Source organism: Scylla paramamosain, chromosome 8 (assembly GCF_035594125.1).
Source record: "Scylla paramamosain isolate STU-SP2022 chromosome 8, ASM3559412v1, whole genome shotgun sequence".
Classification (NCBI taxonomy): Eukaryota; Metazoa; Arthropoda; class Malacostraca; order Decapoda; family Portunidae; genus Scylla; species Scylla paramamosain.
Genome location: NC_087158.1, coordinates 28,990,901 through 29,009,105, shown reverse-complemented (window position 1 = coordinate 29,009,105; position 18,205 = coordinate 28,990,901). Strand labels below are relative to the sequence as shown.

At 40.4% G+C, this 18,205-nt stretch overlaps 1 protein-coding gene across 8 annotated transcripts in view; it reads left to right on the top strand.

Annotated features, from left to right (window-relative positions):
• LOC135103104 (probable cation-transporting ATPase 13A5) overlaps positions 1 to 18,205 on the top strand; it is a 31,653-nt gene that overhangs the window by 5,534 nt on the left and 7,914 nt on the right. For 7 of the 8 annotated variants that reach the window (XR_010269925.1, XM_064009131.1, XM_064009129.1 and 4 more), the window contains exons 3-23: positions 995 to 1,162; positions 1,291 to 1,409; positions 1,682 to 1,829; positions 2,274 to 2,408; positions 3,210 to 3,276; positions 6,412 to 6,563; positions 7,698 to 7,827; positions 8,071 to 8,228; positions 8,841 to 9,029; positions 9,342 to 9,551; positions 9,992 to 10,135; positions 13,511 to 13,757; positions 14,153 to 14,253; positions 14,377 to 14,518; positions 14,901 to 15,070; positions 15,543 to 15,721; positions 15,983 to 16,232; positions 16,537 to 16,760; positions 17,039 to 17,190; positions 17,310 to 17,482; positions 17,750 to 17,918. Coding sequence is in view for 7 of the 8 variants with exons in the window: in XM_064009131.1 (XP_063865201.1) it covers positions 995 to 1,162; positions 1,291 to 1,409; positions 1,682 to 1,829; positions 2,274 to 2,408; positions 3,210 to 3,276; positions 6,412 to 6,563; positions 7,698 to 7,827; positions 8,071 to 8,228; positions 8,841 to 9,029; positions 9,342 to 9,551; positions 9,992 to 10,135; positions 13,511 to 13,757; positions 14,153 to 14,253; positions 14,377 to 14,518; positions 14,901 to 15,070; positions 15,543 to 15,721; positions 15,983 to 16,232; positions 16,537 to 16,760; positions 17,039 to 17,190; positions 17,310 to 17,482; positions 17,750 to 17,918 (3,427 nt within the window). In the remaining variant the exon portion in view is untranslated. The remainder of the gene's footprint in view (positions 1 to 994; positions 1,163 to 1,290; positions 1,410 to 1,681; positions 1,830 to 2,273; positions 2,409 to 3,209; positions 3,277 to 6,411; positions 6,564 to 7,697; positions 7,828 to 8,070; positions 8,229 to 8,840; positions 9,030 to 9,341; positions 9,552 to 9,991; positions 10,136 to 13,510; positions 13,758 to 14,152; positions 14,254 to 14,376; positions 14,519 to 14,900; positions 15,071 to 15,542; positions 15,722 to 15,982; positions 16,233 to 16,536; positions 16,761 to 17,038; positions 17,191 to 17,309; positions 17,483 to 17,749; positions 17,919 to 18,205) is intronic. The other variant, XM_064009132.1, reaches the window with a different exon arrangement.

Sequence of the window (18,205 nt, the reverse complement as noted above, 5' to 3'; positions counted from 1 at the left end):
TTCATCTTTCTTCTTGTTTGTAGTCTTTGTACTTAAAAAAAAAAAATATCTACACTCATATATACGTATAGATATACGTACACTCTCATTTGTTTGAAAATTAGCAGGTTACAAACTTTACATGACAACCAGAAAACCTTAGGTTGGATACTGTCGGTCTCAGTGAGGCATGAGGTGTATGTGGGTGCACACGCTGCTCACGTTCAAATAGGAGAAAGTAAACAATGTATAGAAAGAATGTTAGTACTAAAAAACATCGAGGAAGTGCCTCGCAGTTTCACAATGAATACCGTGAATGCTTTTACGCGTGACTTTACAAGAGTGAACACCATCCCTTATTAGTCTTGTACTGAAGATTCTCTTTTGCCGCTTCCCTACGCAGTGAGGGGTTGGCCCCGCCCGAGAAGGATGGACGTTTAGGCGTCATGGTGACTGGAGATGGTCGATGGAGATGGTGTGACGCGAAATGAAGAGTTGTGATATGTTGATGAGGGGGACCAGTTGTGATTGGAAAGTGGTAGTAGAAGAGAACACACACACACACACACACACACACACACACACAGGAAATTGCCGATGTAATACAGATAATCATAAACATACTAGGCGGGGCAATGAATTCGTCAGCTTGTAGGTCAGGACATGTTCCTCCACCACACGTAGTATGAATGCATTGATTTTGCAATACTCCACATTGAATTTGTCGGATTTGCTCCAGGGCGACTAATTCATTGTAGAGCACTATAGTATATACTTGTGGCCGGCAGTCTGCCAACATTGATGCCTTCTCCTGCACTGGCTATTGCAATGTGACATGATGCTGACGGTCCCACATCACATAAAAGTAATTTCAATCCTCAATATACTGCGTGGGTCATCCTCCTTGCGCAGAGTATAATGGATGTAATGGTGACGGCTTTCTGAAAGTCCTCTACTAACACGACATTAAATACCTTCTGGCGGCGATGGCGGCGGTGGTGGTGACATCGAGCAGGAGGTGACGGGCTACAGGAGTGACCGGTTGAAGCTAGGGCTGACGGTGGTGGCGACGGTACTGTCTGGAGGCCTCCTGCTGCTCCTGCTGACGTGGCGCCCTTCCATCAGACTTGCCTTCACGCACCGACGTTGCTCTCTCAGGGACGCAAACAGACTACTCATCAAGGTGTGTGTGCGTGTGTGTGTGTGTGTGACCACTGAGGAGAAATTTCGTGGGCTTGATTGAATGAAAGTCGCTGCATGAATGGTATAGTGGAGGTGTCCTTCATCGGTAACAATGTCTGTCCCTTACAGGACATCTACAACCAGTTGTGGGAGGAGGAGGTGGTGCGGGACGGTGAGCATCTGTATTTCATCAACAGAAAGCTAAAGTATGTGTGGGACGATGCCACCTGCACCTTCGTCAGGCTGCGGTAGGTGCTCCCTCAGTGTCTCGTCAGTCCTGGTGGTGCTCTCTCTCTCTCTCTCTCTCTCTCTCTCTCTCTCTCTCTCTCTCTCTCTCTCTCTCTCTCTCTCTCTCTCTCTAAGGCTGAGACGGCCTCGTTGTTGCCACTGGAAATCTGGCTTAAATTTACTCGATATACTGATGGATCTTATACATACAGTACATGCGACTGACTGTTTTTATTCTATTTATAAGGAATTCCGTACTGCCTTTCATCATTCATTCATTTGCTTCCCGCAGGCCGACGGATCACGCGCCCACCTTCTCCACTTTCCACAATGGAGCGGCGGGCCTGACAGGGAAGGAAGCTGTCCGGCGCCACGAACTCTTCGGGGAGAACTTCATGAAGATCGATGTTCTCTCCGTGTGGCAACTCCTCATCCAGCAGGCCAGTGATGCTTATCCTTTGTGCCCTTTGTCTTGCTCTCCCTGTATCCCCCAGTGTGCCAGTTACGTATTCTTTGTATCCAGCAATGTACTGTCATTACCCTTCGCATCCCTAAATTTGTCAGTTACCTTTTTTTATTTATTTTTCAGTAGGCCAGCGTTACTTATGTGCTGTCTGTGTATTCTTCAGTACATACTTGTGCTACCCGTTTTACGTTCCTCAGTATGTCAGTTTTACCAGCTCGTAGTCTTCCTGTATGGCAGGAGTAGACTTCTTAAACTATCTCATACCGCAATCAATAAAAAAAAAACGTGGTCTTTGAAATCAGTAAATACGCTAGGAGTAACAGAGCTGACAGGGTAGAAAGCAGTAACCCTCCCGTTTGTGTAGGTGTGAGTGTATGTATGTAGGTGTGTTCAAGAGTGTCTGGTGCTCCTCCCGCAGGCCATCAACCCGTTCTACATCTTCCAAGTGTTCACGGTGATTCTGTGGTGCATCCAGGACTACTACGTATACTCCTCCTGCATCGTCACCCTCTCTGTTATTTCCATCTCCATCATGGTGTGGGAGACTCGAAGGGTAGGTGTTGTTGTTGTTGTTGTTGTTTTGGTAATTATTATTATTATTATTATTATTATTATTATTATTATTATTATTATTATTGTTATTATTATTATTATTATTATTATTATTATTATTATTATTATTATTAGTTTGTTTGTTTATATTTTTATTTATCTATTTGTTTATTAATTTTACTTACCATTATAATTTTATTTTATTTTATCATTTTATTTATTTATATTGATTGAAATCTCGCTGCACAAGTATTCTCAATCATTCGTCACCTTTTTTGGTAAACTCTGGAACTCCCTGCCTGCATCTGTATTTCCTCCTTCCTACAACTTGAACTCTTGCCCTTAAATTTTCGAGTATTCTTTTTTGACCTTGCTTTGGGGACAGGCACTCAAGTGAGCCTTTTTTTTCTAACTTTTGTTACCTTTGGTCAGTGCCCCCTCTTACATATAAAAAAAGAAAGGTTATCATAGTTATATCTCCACAATCCAAAATCTCATATATAAGTTTCCATTCCTGATTCAGTACACCCTAATCTCCATTCTTACAAGTGAATTAACCATTTACTTCCTTCCTTATCATTTCCTTATCTTATTCTTTCCCGTGAATGAACTAAATTTCCTTCCTTACCCTTTCCTTTATTCAGTCAGTCGATACCTTCCTCGGCTCTAACATGTGCGGTCATAAAAATCAACCTTCTGCAGCTGGTATCGTTTATTGATGTAATGTCGATATTGGTTGTACGGCCAGTAATGTAATAAATTTTGTTTTACTTATTCTTTTCCTTGTTTCCTCTCCCGGCAGCAAAGTATTGCATTGCGGGAGACCGTGACGTCACAGTCTGAGATGACGGTTATTCGGGATGGCAAGCGTGAGTGAACTGCTATTATTGTTGTTGTTATTTTGTTATTCCTATTCTTCTTCTTATTATTGTTGTTCTTGTTGTTGATGTTGTTCTTGTTGTTGTTGTTGTTGATAGTAATAGTAGTAGTAGTAAAGGTAGCAGTAATACCTCAATCGCTACCACTAATACTGCTGTTGCTGCTGCTGCTAGCAAGTGTAAGATTGGCTAAAGGTCAAGTGAATTTAGCTTGCCCTTGAGCTAACATTGTGAAGAGAGTTTCTTTTCCTTTACGAGTATTTTCTCTTTTTACATTGGTGAGGAAAAATTATATTCATATTTCGATAAAGGCGGTAAATCTGTGGATCTTCTGGCAGACAACCATCGATGACTTGTGGTCTGGCAAACTTTTATGGATGAGTTAAGTGATTGACACTCCAGTACATTACCGAGGAATGAAAAAAACGTCGTTATTGATCAAGCTTAATATATTACTAGTCATAAATACCAAATCTGCAGGACTCAGACACATGAAATCAAATAACTTCATATAAATTTTTATCACAAGATTTTCATGTTTTTACAGTGTTCCATCCTGCCGCATATGTACTGACGAATTATCTTTGACCTTATAGCGTTACCAAAAGGTTTGTTCGTGATCACTGCCACTGTAAATCACTCCCAGTGTAGAATAAGATTCACACGGACACCAGCACACTCCATCACTCAATGGCTCGTGGAGGCCGCGGGAGTGCTTGCTTCCCGGATGCGGGTGGAGTCATTTAGTCCTCCCCAGGAACTCCTTTTAGACCCACGTCATAGAATACACTCTTGCCCCTCACGGAGTAGCCACAGTCGTGGGTGAGGTGCTCCTCGGCGCCACACTTGAAGCACGCCCTGCCCTGGCCGCTGTAAGTGATGGCCAGGGTGTAGCCGCTCACCGTGAGGGATGCCGGAATCTTGTGTTTCACCTCCATTTTGACTGTCCTGGTGCCCGTCTGAATGCCCGCCGCCTGCTGGTGGATGTGGGTGTGCTTCTTGATGCTTAACACTCGGCCATACCTCCTGAGGGCGCCGGTTATCGTTTCGTTTTCCATCTCGAAGGGCGAGTCCTTCACCGTTACCAGGGTCGTCGCTTGGCTCAAATTGATGACCTTCACTGTCCCACCGCCCGAGGAGGCTGGGACAGGGACCACCCAGCCCTCGTATTTCTCAAGGAACAGCCTGAAGTGAGCCTCCGCAGAGAATTTGATGATGATCTTGTTGATTTTGATGAACTGAATGCCAACCACTGTCTCAGATTTCACCCCGAGCGTACCAAATATAATAGACAGCACATTCTCATAAGCAATGTTAGGGTTGGAGAACAGCAAGCCGAGGGAGTGTCTTCTGTGCAGCGGGACGCTCGCTGCCTCAGCCATGATGAACACTCATCCACTCTGCTTCAACCCCTCACAAGTAGCATAACTATCGCTTTCCGACTTCACTACGGATTTGGACTTGTTGTTCAATGCCTGTGGCAAATCCGCACGTTCGCCTGAGACTGAACAATACAGGCAGCGGCAGCGCCAGTGAGGGGACGTGTGGCGGGGATGCGGGCGGAGCGCTGATAAAGCTTGACGCCGTTAATTTGATGGGACGTTGACCGACAATGAAGGGCATTCCGGGCCTATCGCTTAAGCCTCTCACCACGTGGTCACCGGGTTCCTCTCTGCCTTATTACGTAAATGTCATTAGCACAATATACATTTCGTTTGAATTAACTTATTATTGAAATATTATTGTTTTTAGTTGAAAATAAAAACAAGTGTCAATGATAAATTATTGAAACGTCGCCATAGCACGCCTCAGAGTAACAAATGCTATATATAGAGACACAATGAGAGATAATACAATCAGAGATAGGATGATGTGCAGCTTGGCAGCCAATCAGTGTATCATTTAATAGCACTGATTAACTATTTCAGACGTGTCATCATACGTACGAATCACTTCCTTTCGTACTTAAATGCCCATCACTCACCTCATAAACTATTGTCCAGTGAAATACATTTGTGGTTTAATTTATGGTCATTTCTGGGGTGAGATAATATGTCTTCCCTAGCAGTCACGCTAATTGGAAATGAATGGCAGTGATCAATAGCGCCAGCAGTCCTGTGAACCAGCCACCCTGCTGGTTGCTACATGACGCCGGGCATCGACACCAACACAAGACATGACGTGTATCATGTTCCGCCCTCCATTGATTATTTCCCTAGCGCCTAGAAAAATGTAGCATTTACGCCAGGATTTTTAATTGCTTTGCTTTCTCATAAGAAACATTATTTTCCTAAAGTCACAGAGATGATTGGCTAGGTTCTTGTGTGTGTTCTTTCCACTGATGATCTGGGAGCTGTTGATAATATACAAAGCATCTCTGAACCAAAACCACAGCTGGAAAGGGTGCCTGTAGTGAAAGCATATGGAATGTTAGTTTAAAAGGTCGTGCTTATTGAGAAAAATGGATGAAAAAAAATAAATAACGCGCGTAGTGAAAGGAAATAGATATATAGTTGAAAAGTTAGTACCAGTGTTCAAAGAGAAAACAATAACCAGGAATAAAACATAGTCATAGACTTGCACGGTATCAGATGGCATACGACTCATGCAGAGGGTTTGTCAGTTATCTTGCAGTGATCTTGTCAGCAATCGATCTGCAAAGCATTCAATGATTATTGTCATGAGACTAAATACGAGATATAACATTAAACCCATCCAGATTCAGATGATGTGAAGTTAAATCAGGAAATAAAAGAAAAATAAATAAATAAATACAAAACCTAATTTGAAATGATAATGCGGTTATTTCAGTATTTTAACTGGCATAAAAGAAATGAATATGCAAGACTGCAACAGGAAATAATAGAAAGGACTGCTCCTCCTCCTCCTCCTCCTCCTCCTCCTCCTCCTCCTCCTCCTCCTCCTCTCCATTCTTAACGTGTACCGAATACGCAATATTCCTTCTTCAAAGAGAAATGAATAGGAATTCAGAAATTACTCGTTTTTATCCAACCGAAAATGCAAGATACTGTACCCTGTTTTCCTCTTCCTTCTCCTCTTCCATTCCCTCTCCTCATCCTTAATGTGAGCCGCATGCTGACTTTCGCGTCTTCTCTGGGGCGGCAGGAGCGGTTCTGTCATCGAGGGACGTGGTGCCTGGGGACGTGGTGCTCGTGGACAGCGTCACCACCCGGTTGGAGGTTGACGCTGTTCTGCTGCACGGGACTGTCATCACCAATGAGGCGATGCTGACCGGCGAGTCGCTTCCAGTCACCAAGGTCAGGTCAATTTTTTCATTAACATCTCATAACAGGAAGACCTTTTTGTTTTATTTTGAAGTGGACCTGTTTTTTTAGAATCCTTGAGCAAGAGAATGCATACAACGAAGCGAATTTTCATAAGAGACAGTTGGTATTACATTTTCATAACAAGGCATATTGTCTTAAAGAGTTCTAAAGTGCAACAGAAAAAAAAATAAAAGATGAAATGTGCTTCTTTGTGAGAAAAGAAAGCCTTGATCTTCGATTTCCTGCAATGTGAATCAGCGATGATAAGCAGGATGAGATAAGATAGGTGTATGTGTCACACTGGGAAACTTGATTTGGGAAAAGTGAGAGAAGGAATGGAAGAGAGAGTCAGCTGGGCGAAAAAAGTGAGAGAAGGGGAATAGAAAGAAAAAAACTGTTGGATGAAGGATGTTTTGGGTCTTGGATGAATGATTAGATTTTGAAGCAGAAATGGAAATTTTCGAGCCAACCAGAATCATTTTCTCCGCGGCTTAGAATGCGTGGCGGTGTCAACCACATTTCGTGGCATGTGGTTTCAGTATGCTTTTCCTTTTTTTTTTTTTTATTTACTATATACGAATTACGAATATTCAATAAAAGATTCCAAATGTAAAATCTAAATATAGAGGTTTGAAATATAAGAATTCGAAATATAGTAGATATACGTCAAGGAAACTATGTGATTAATGGTCGTATGTATGTGTGTGTGTGTGTGTGTGTGTGTGTAGGAAGCTATTCACCAGGTTTTTTGTTATGTATTTTTTTATATAGAACAGTTACTTCGCTAACGATAATAATATAGTTCACGATAAGATGGACCTTCATGGATGTTTACCTCTACCTAATAAAATGCGCTTTGACATTCTTTAGCACGAGTGATGAGCAGAGAATGAACACTTACTTCACTAATCCGGGAGGTGAAGACAGTACGTGTTACACATGGAGCCTATACAGAATACTTGGTGTTCCAGGTGCCGGTGCCTTTAGAGCATCCTTCGTTAATAAAACGCTCATTAACAATCTTTAACACGAATGATGATGTAGAGAAGGAACATTTCTTTCACTAAGCCAAGAGGTGGAGGTGGTGCTATACAAGGACCCTACATAACATCCTTGGTGTCACAGGTGGCAGTGCCCTTGGAGGATGACGCGCTTTTCTGCGAGGAGGAGCACAAACACCACCTGTTGTACAGCGGCACGCAGGTGTTGCAGGTGCGAGGTGCATTAGAGGTCCCTGCCATTGTCATCAAGACGGGTAAGAATACGGCTTTTTTTTTTTTTTTTTTTTTTGTCACAGCTCGAAGGTAATGCTACTGGCTGTAATTTTAAAGCTTTGAACGCGTGTGTGTGTGTGTACTATGGTTAACACAAGATAAGGTAGTATTCTGTTTATTGTTTATTTTGTTTATTTATTTATATTTATTTATTTTTTTTTATGTGAGCTCCCGTATATGAAACCAAGTGCATGGAAGTAACACTCACTCGTCTTTTCCCCAAGGTTTCTACACGGCACGCGGGGAACTAGTGCGCTCCATTCTGTTCCCGAAGCCCACAGACTTCCATTTCTACAAGGACTTAATGAAAATGTTATCCATTTTTCTCCTACTGGGTTGTGCTGCAATGGGCTGGAGCTTTTACAAGAAGAGTTCGCAAGGGGTTTGTCAATTATCTGGCTCTTTCTTTTAAGCGATCCAATGTCACTTTAGCTTCCAAATGGGAGTAGTAAAGTTTGCCAGGCTCAATCGCTGACAGTCCACTCACTGGTCAGAATTTCCCAGTCTGAATGCTGTCTATTGATCCAACTTGCCAGGACTTATAACTTCTAATGGTATCTGCACCAAGAATTACATGCAATAAAAAATCTCGAAAATTTTAAAGTGCCAGTACACATGGATAATGTACGAGTAAAAGGCCATTATTATTATTTGATTTTTATAGTGTCTTCCGTAATTATTATTTATTCAGTGTTCTTCTCATTTCACCCGGCTGGCAATACAAAGTTTTTACTTGACTATATCTTACTGATTTTAAAGCAAACACCACTGAATGTCAAATATAATAATTATCAGCAATATTATTTATGCAGCACTTATTAAGTTTATTAATTCATGAATCAACACAAATTAGCATTATGTGATTAATAATTACTAAAAAATATAACTATAGTGTTATCGACAAAAATAGATGCACTGCTTTTTTTTCGATATCATACAGGGAATCTCCAACCAATGCCAAATAACTGCTTCAAGAATGGGTGTACTGTTACAGAACACATTTTGGGTTACCCTGGTGTACTCCCTGGATCTCGTGACCTTTGTTGTGCCTCCCCTGCTGCCTGCCACCCTCACTGCTATCAATGTCTGGGCACAGCAGAGACTCAAGAAAAAGAAAGTATACTGCCTTTCCTCGAACTACATCTCCCAGGCTGGCTCAGTGGATCTAGTGTGCTTTGACAAGGTAGGCAGGTGGAGGCGCTGCATAGGGATCAGAAAATACAAATTTACTGTCATGGTTACATATAAAGTCATGATAATTTCCCCCTTATAATTGACACACTCCTTGCATATTGTTTTTTATTGCATGCCCATATCTCCATAGATATCTTGAGAATTCATCATCTGAAATACCTGCTTATCGACATTTGTGTTTTCATTTAAGGGAATTTTTGGTAATTTTTTTCCATCCTTAGCCTCTAAAATAAGTGACTAGTGTAACCAATATGAGCACATTGAAGGAAAATTTTTATTGTACTCACATGCTGCACCACAGACTGGAACCCTGACTGAGGAGGACCTGGACCTGGCAGGGGTGATGCAATGCTCTGGGAGTGACCTTAAGCCACCACAGGAAGACCTGACACACTTGCCACCTGGTGAGCCACTGACTAAAGCCCTGGCCACCTGTCACTCTCTAGCCCTTATTGATGGCAAACTGAAAGGCTCCCCTCTGGATGTGAAAATCTTCACTGGTATAGCTTGGGTATGATAAATCCTCTTTTGATATCTTACTATTCATTGGATTCAAATTTAATCTATTATGTTTTTATTTACATAATGAAATTCAATCTTGAGATCATAAGTGTTGAGAATTAAATATCAAATCAAAATCATCTCTCTCTCTCTCTCTCTCTCTCTCTCTCTCTCTCTCTCTCTCTCTCTCTCTCTCTCTCTCTCTCTCTCTCTCTCTCTCTCTCTCTCTCATTATATATATATATATATATATATATATATATATATATATATATATATATATATATATATATATATATATATATATATATATATATATATATATATATATATATACACTTTATATTTTATACCTGTCTTGTCTTTTCAACACCTTTGTGGTGAGTCATTAACCAATAAACCATTGTAACAAAAATTCAAGCACACACAAACTCTACACACACCCCACAGGAGGGCAGGGTTGTTGGCCATTCACTCCTGCATGACCTCTCGCATATGCAGGATGATAGGATTGTTGGTCATCTGTTCCCACAAGACCACATACACACACAGGAAGGCAGGATTACTGGTCAGCAACTCCTGTCTGACAACAAGGTCACATCTACTTAGCCCACTGTTGATGGCTATACCCAAGACCTATATGTTGTGAGCTAAGCCAAGCCAAGCTTCACACTGTGTGTGCTTCATGATTCTTGGGCCTTGTGCAAATAAAAAATAAAATAATACACATCAGGTCACAGAGTTGTATAGTGCTGTCTTTTGAGTGTTTCATGACTCAAAAAAAATCCAGATTTGATATGAACAACTGTTTTGTTTAAATCAATCAACATAATTATAAATGTCTCTTCCATTCTTTGTGGGAATCATTATGCAAAGCTTCTCAACATTTGTTTTATCTTTGTTATGAATCAGTCACACAAACATAACATCTAGACTGCTGTGAACAAATACAAAAACTATATTGAAACAGCCTAGACAGCATGTTACCTTATTTTCCACATAATTGTCTCTGGACTTTGTTGCAACAGTCAACATGAAATTTATTTTTAGTTTAGATTTCATCCTTGATGTGTATGAAGCCACAAGTGTCTTATGAGTGAGTTTAGTGTACTTTTCTTATAAGATTCATGCTTACTGTTCAGTCTGGCAATCACCATGTATTGATGAGCATGTGTCACTGCTAGACTGCTGCACTGCCTCACTGTACATGACCACTGAACACTAGCATATGGCCTACAATCTTTGCATTATATGGCAATGGTCCATTTTGTCTTCTTTGCTGTTGCACCACCAGGGCAGTGCAGTTGCCTTGCCATGTTTATCATATCTTCACAGATGCCAACTTTATTGTGAATGAAGAACTCAGCAAATGCAAAACATGAGTTTATAAGTTTGTTCCCAAAGCTGATTTCTTGCCGGCCTTATTTTATTTTCTTCTGCCTTGCACTTCACCTGACTGTGAATGTAGAGGATACAAAATTCTTAGTGCTGTAGATCTTTCATTACAGTACAAATAGTACTCACCACTAAGAATGGCACTCTGCTGTGGATAGACTGGTTTGTGGAAGGCACTTGCAGTTGTGTAGATGATGTCTCTTCTGAAAGGTAATTTTTTTCATGCCAGCACATAAGTTTAGATATCTTGATAAAGACATGCTGTGGATGTATGTAGACAATAATTTGATTTCAAGTGACAAAGTCAACAATACACTGCACTCATACACAGTATTGTATGAGTATGAGTATTGTATGAGTATGTTCACCACCAGCTTTGGCTTTCCTCTCCCATCACTGACCATCCTGGTGAACTAGCCTACAACTTTGCTATCCTCCATGACCTAGAACAATTGGTGCAACACCCTACTCGCATTCCTGACCGTCTTGGAGATACGCCCAATATTCTTGATCTTTTCCTGACCTCTAATCCTTCTGCTTATGCTGTCACCCTTTCTTCTCCGTTGGGCTCCTCCGATCACAATCTCATATCTTTATCTTGTCCTACCTTTCCTTCTTGCTGAAAGTTTGCCTACATTCAACCTGTTCCTAAAAAGGGTGACCGTTCTAATCCCTCAAACTACCATCCCATTGCTTTAATTTCTTGCCTATCTAAAGTTTTTGAATCTATCCTCAACAGGAAGATTCTTAAACATCTATCACTTCACAACCTTCTATCTGATCGCCAGTATGGGTTCTGTCAAGGCCGCTCTACTGGTGATCTTCTGGCTTTCCTTACTTACTCCTCTTTTAGAGATTTTGGTGAAACTTTTGCTGTTGCCTTGGACATATCAAAAGCTTTTGATAGAGTCTGGCACAAAGCTTTGATTTCCAAACTACCCTCCTACAGTTTTTATCCTTCTCTCTGTAACTTCATCTCATGTTTCCTTTCTGACCGTTCTATTGCTGCTGTGGTAGATGGTCACTGTTCTTCTCCTAACTCTATTAACAGTGGTGTTCCTCAGGGTTCTGTCCTGTCACCCACTCTCTTCTTATTATTCATTAATGATCTTCTAAACCAAACTTCTTGTCCTATCCACTCCTACGCTGATGATACCACCCTGCACTTTTCCACGTCTTTTCATAGACGTCCAATCCTTCAGGGGGTAAACATATCATGCAGGGAAGCCACAGAATGCTTGACTTCTGATCTTTCTAAAATTTCTGATTGGGGCATAGCAAACTTGGTATTGTTCAATGCCTCAAAAACTCAATTCCTCCATCTATCAACTCGACACAACCTTCCAGACAACTATCCCCTCTTCTTCAATGACACTCAACTGTCCCCCTCTTCTATACTGAACATCCTCGGTCTGTCCTTTACTTATAATCTGAACTGGAAACTTCATATCTCATCTCTGGCTAAAACAGCTTCTATGAAGTTAGGCGTTCTGAGACGTCTCCGCCAGTTTTTTTCACCCCCCCAGCTGCTAACTCTGTACAAGGGCCTCATCCGTCCATGTATGGAGTATGCTTCACATGTCTGGGGGGGGTTCCACTCATACTGCTCTTCTAGACAAAGGCTTTTCATCTCATCAACTCCTCTCCTCTAACTGACTGTCTTCAGCCTCTCTCTCACCGCCGCAATGTTGCATATCTAGCTGTCTTCTACCGCTATTTTCATGCTAACTGCTCTTCTGATCTTGCTAACTGCATGCCTCCCCTCCTCCCGCGGCCTCACTCCACAAGACTTTCTTCTTTCCCTCACCCCTATTCTGTCCACCTCTCTAATGCAAGAGTTAACCAGTATTCTCAATCATTCATCCCTTTCTCTGGTAAACTCTGGAACTCCCTGCCTGCTTCTGTATTTCCACCTTCCTATGACTTGAATTCCTTCAAGAGGGAGGTTTCAAGACACTTATTCAACAATTTTTGACCACTGCTTTGACCCTTTTATGGGACTGGCATTTCAGTGGGCATTTTTTTTTATTAGATTTTTGTTGCCTTTGGCCAGTGTCCTTCCTACATAAAAAAAAAAAAAGGAAAAAAGTTATTGATAAAGCATTGACTAAATTAATTTGGAAGTATGAGCTTTTTCCTTTATGGTGTGATGAAAAGTATGTCTATGATTTTTATTAATTTGTTGACATATCTTTCTGTTTGCATGATTGACTTACCATGTAAGTTTCAGAGATGCAAAAGAAAATATCAGGTTTTTTAACTTTAGCAGAGTGACACTTATGCATTTAGGAGAGTAATATTTATTTATGAGTAGCAGAGCTGCATTACTTTTACCCCCAGAAGCACAGGGACTTGGAATAAACATTTGTCATTAAAGGGACAAAAAGAAAGAACAGAAGAGGGACGGAACTCTGTTACTCTGAAAACTTTTAGATTTAGATATTCCTGCACATATTTAGAAGAGCAGTAGGGTACTTTTGTAAGTGTCTCTGCATCCTTTGCTGGTGTGTTTTTGGATTCATATGTAATTGTTTTTCTTTCACTTAAGATTTTACAATACCATCTCATTAATAGGCTTTACAAGAACCAACGAACACCAAGAATACAGACTATGGGATGGAGGCCCAGTTACTAGTCTGGCCACAAGCTGCAAATGATGCAGACCATAATCAGTATGAGGTGGCCATCCTCAGGATATTCCCATTTGAGTCCAGTGAACAACGCATGACAGTGGTTGCCAAGGCCAAGATGAATACCAGCATAGAAGTCTTCATCAAGGGAGCTCCAGAAAGGGTGGCAACACTTTGCAGTCCAAATACAGGTCCCCTATTTACTTATTTTCTTTCAGTTTAATAGGTACTAGTATGTAATGAAATTTATCTTACTTAGTCACCATAAAATTGATTGTTTACTCAAAGAAAATAGAAATTTACATATTGACTTCAGCGTGCAGTACACATTCAAATATTAATCCCTCTCCCTCATCAGATAACAGAAAATTGGTTTTACTTGAAATTATGGAGAGAGCATGTTCGTCTCTTTACCTCCGTATAAATTTTGATGAAAATGTTGCTGGGAATAAAGGGATTAATCTGGAACCTGTCCTTTAGAAATAATTGTAATTGAATAGGCTTCCCAGTTATTGAGAAGTGTCTCAGGTATTGTAAGAATTGACCTTTTATAATCAGTTAATATTGGATCACATTGTACTTACAGTTCCTGATCTTCTGGAGGCAGCTGTGGGCTGGTACACCCACCAAGGCCTGCGTGTGTTGGCTGTTGCTGGCAAAACATTGGAAGGACACACATGGGACCAGGTTTTTATTTTAATTGTTATGTTTCTCATTGTTTTATGACAACCTCATGGTCGGTTGCCTTGTTATTTGTAGAGTTATAGTGTTTGTGTTTAAGCATTAGCCTTATAAAACTGGTTTTCCCAGGTGAAGATTCAGCCTCGGGAGGAACTGGAGAAAAATGCAACCTTCCTCGGCTTGGTGCTGCTGCAGAATAAACTAAAGGTGGAGACACCCCCTGTCCTGGCCACACTTCATAATGCACACCTCACACCTGTCATGGTTACAGGTAATGACATCATGTTTACTTTGCTGGAGATAGATTGAGAAATTTGTCGAAGAATGTGATTAGTCAAGTACAGTACAACTAAAACTCCTGTTTTAGTGACTGCAGTTATCAATAAGATTAATTTCTTCTCTTCCTTTCAAGGTAATAACATGTAATAATTTATATGAATTATATGCATTTACATTTATAAATGATAATGTCACTCTTCTATTAAGGAAGGATTTAGTCTTTTATGTTAAAAGATAAAGTACTAGAACAAGATTTTACTAAATATCCAAGGCTGTTGTCTTGGAATGCTAAACTGAGATGCATATTAAATTCATGTTTAACTGTTACTGTTTTATTCTAAAAAGATGTTGAAATCTCTCTTATTTTGGTGCAGGAGACAGTCTCCTCACTGCACTCAGTGTGGCTCAGCAGAGTGGCCTGGTGTTGCCCGGCCACCAGATCATCATAGTCAAGGCCATGATGGAAGCAAGTTCATCCAAAGCAGCACAGCACCTCAAAGTTTTCTACTATGATGCAGATCAAACAAAAAGTCTGAAAAATCAAGTATGATATTGGCACATAGTTTATGATCAAAATGCGCTATTATTTTCCTCCCTATGACATGTTCCATTATTAAGACTACATATCTACTATTACTATTATGCAGTTTATGATCAAAATGGGTAACTTTTTCCTTCCTATGACATGTTTCATAGCTAAGACTGCATAGCTACTCCTACTTCTATGTACTATTACTACTACTACTACTACTACTATTGTGTGTGTGTGTGTGTGTGTGTGTGTGTGTGTGTGTGTGTGTGGTGCCTTGTCTGGGCCAGACTGTGTGGTGACCTACTGCCCCCTCCTTCCCCCGAGTACCATCCACCTCAGTACCAAATGACTAGCTCCTAACAGAATGTCATAAGATCTTTTATGCAGACTACTCAATAGAGGAAGTACTTAGGTCATTCCTATGTGCATGAAAAGAGAGTAGTAATTGTACACTCTAACTTGACTTTTTGTCTCATATTTCTAGAAGCTGATGCCAGTACGAAGTGACAACTATGTACTGGCCACAGATGGGGAGACCTTTGACTTGCTTGCAAGCGCCCAAGATAAGTCTACATTTTACCGAGTGCTACATAAGGGTCGTGTCTTTGCCAGAATGAAGCCAGATCAGAAGATCACAGTGGTAGAGACTCTTCAACACTTGGGGTAATACTATTGTATAGGAACACACATTAACAGTGAACAAGGGAGTTTATTACAATAGTATATATATATATATATATATATATATATATATATATATATATATATATATATATATATATATATATATATATATATATATATATATATATATATACACAACGGCAGTTTTAAGGGATTTCTTGATGATATTGATTTAAACCATCAATTGTAGCATCATGAGGAGGCAGATATATCTAATAATTATAAATGATATTGTTTCAGGCATCATGTTGCAATGTGTGGTGATGGGTGCAATGACTGTGGGGCACTGAAGGCAGCAGATGCTGGGATTTCCTTGTCATCTGCTGAGGCATCAGTGGCTGCTCCATTCACATCCCGACAGGAGAATATTACCTGTGTGCCTGTGCTGATCAGGGAGGGAAGAGCCGTGCTGGTGTCCATTTTCTCCACCTTCAAGTACAATGTGGTGGCCACCTTTGGGGCACTCCTGTGTGTCATGTGGAACTTTGAGGTTAGTTGTCAGTTTATCTCTGAGTGTCACTGAGTAACTTGAGATAAAATCATTTCAATGAATTCTCTTTATACCATTTTTATATTTGATTAAACAGTATTATTTTTTCATATGTGAATAGCACTTGACTTTATGTTGAGAATGTAGTTATGATAGTGATGATGATGATGTTATGTATTTTGTCATGTCTATCAAGACCTATTATCCAATGCATATATTGGCATGAAGACAATACCTGCATGTTATTTGCAAGAAAACAAATTTTGTTTGTGTAGCTTCACAATGTGTGTCTCTTCCTTCAAAGGTCAATACTGAGCCGTCTGATGCCCAGTATGTGATCATGGACCTGATGCTGATGACTGTGCCGCCCCTCGTGATGGGCTGCACACACGCTGCTCCTAACCTCAGCACAAAGCGGCCCCATCACCGCATCCTAAACTTCATCACCATAGTCTCCATTTTCTCCTACATTGCATTCCAGTTCACAGTGTACTGGGGAATGCTGACTTACCTCCGCATGCAGTCTTGGTAATGAAAGCTTAACCCTTTGCCTGCTATTTGGTACGCCTAACCTTAATTACTAATCACTTTGACACATCTTCACTTGTTCTACAGCCACCTCCAATCTTGAAACTGGGTAGAAATTGCAAATCTGTTCTTTTTATTCCCCCTCCTTTTGTGTAGATGCTTATAAAGATTTCATGCATTGCTTCTGGTGATGTTAGTTAAAATCATCATCTTCTAAGGTAGTCATCTGTACACTGTTATTAGTTTTCCTCTGGGGATGATACTGACATGCTCTTCAGGTTTGTGCCGCTGGTGCCTCACGAAAACATTTGGCCACCAGAAAAGTCCTATGAGAATACGATCTTGATATTAGTTTGCTTCTACTTCTTGGTTATTGGAGTGTTTGTGTTTTCTCATGCTGCTCCCCATCTGAAGCCCATCTACACTAACTGTATGTATATTGTTACCAGTATTTTACATGTCACAGTTCAGACATATTTAAGTGGTATACATTTGATATTACTCAAGTCATTTGCATCCAGTAACTTTAACGTCCTTACTTCTTTGCAGATGTTTTGACTATTCATCTAGTTCTTGCTTCTGCATTTTGCCTCTTCCTCAACTTCTACACTGGGCAGTGGTATTTGGATTTACTGAACTTGATGCTAATTCCTGATGCTGGGTTTGCTGGCACTTTGTTCTTCATCATGTGTATCATCTTAGTTGGCTGCTTTGTGTGGGAGGTAAGATATAAGGACACAGAATAAATGCATATAAATAAATAAATAAATAAGCAAGTAGAAAAAAAAAGTCTTATTGTCTGATTAGCAAATTATTTTATACTTCTTATTCTGAGGATATTGTATGTAATTGTGTACAAGTGTTCACTCATCATACATCTCCTAGTGTGCATTTGTTTCTTCACAAAAATAGTTGTTTCTCTGTAAAAGCTTTGTAAAACCATTTGATACTGAGCAAACAATGTACCTTTTGGAAATTTTCTTCAACAGAGATGGTTGCTATATGGCGTGCTGGACAAGTACATCATGCCTTTCTTCTTGAGACACTGTGGGAAAAAACATCTCTATGTGAAAATAGAGGAAGAACTTAAGAACAATTCAGAATGGCCAGTCCTCACAGAAGCTCCAGATTATGAAGATGAGCTAACATGTGCTGCAGGTAAATTCCAGAGCTCTCTGTCTGATTCCATTATTCTAGTTCCCACTCGTACAGCCTCAAACCAGAGCATTCCCACTTGTATAGCCTCAAACAAGGACATTTCCACTTGTATAATCTCAGACCAGGGTATAACTATGTGTACATCCTCAAACCAGGGCATTCCCACTTGTACAGCCTCATACTATAGCATTCTCACTCATATAACCATAAGAGGCTCAAATATATTTGAAGTTCTGGAGAAAGGTCTGTATCTTGCTGGGATTGAACCTGATACCCAAGCATGAATG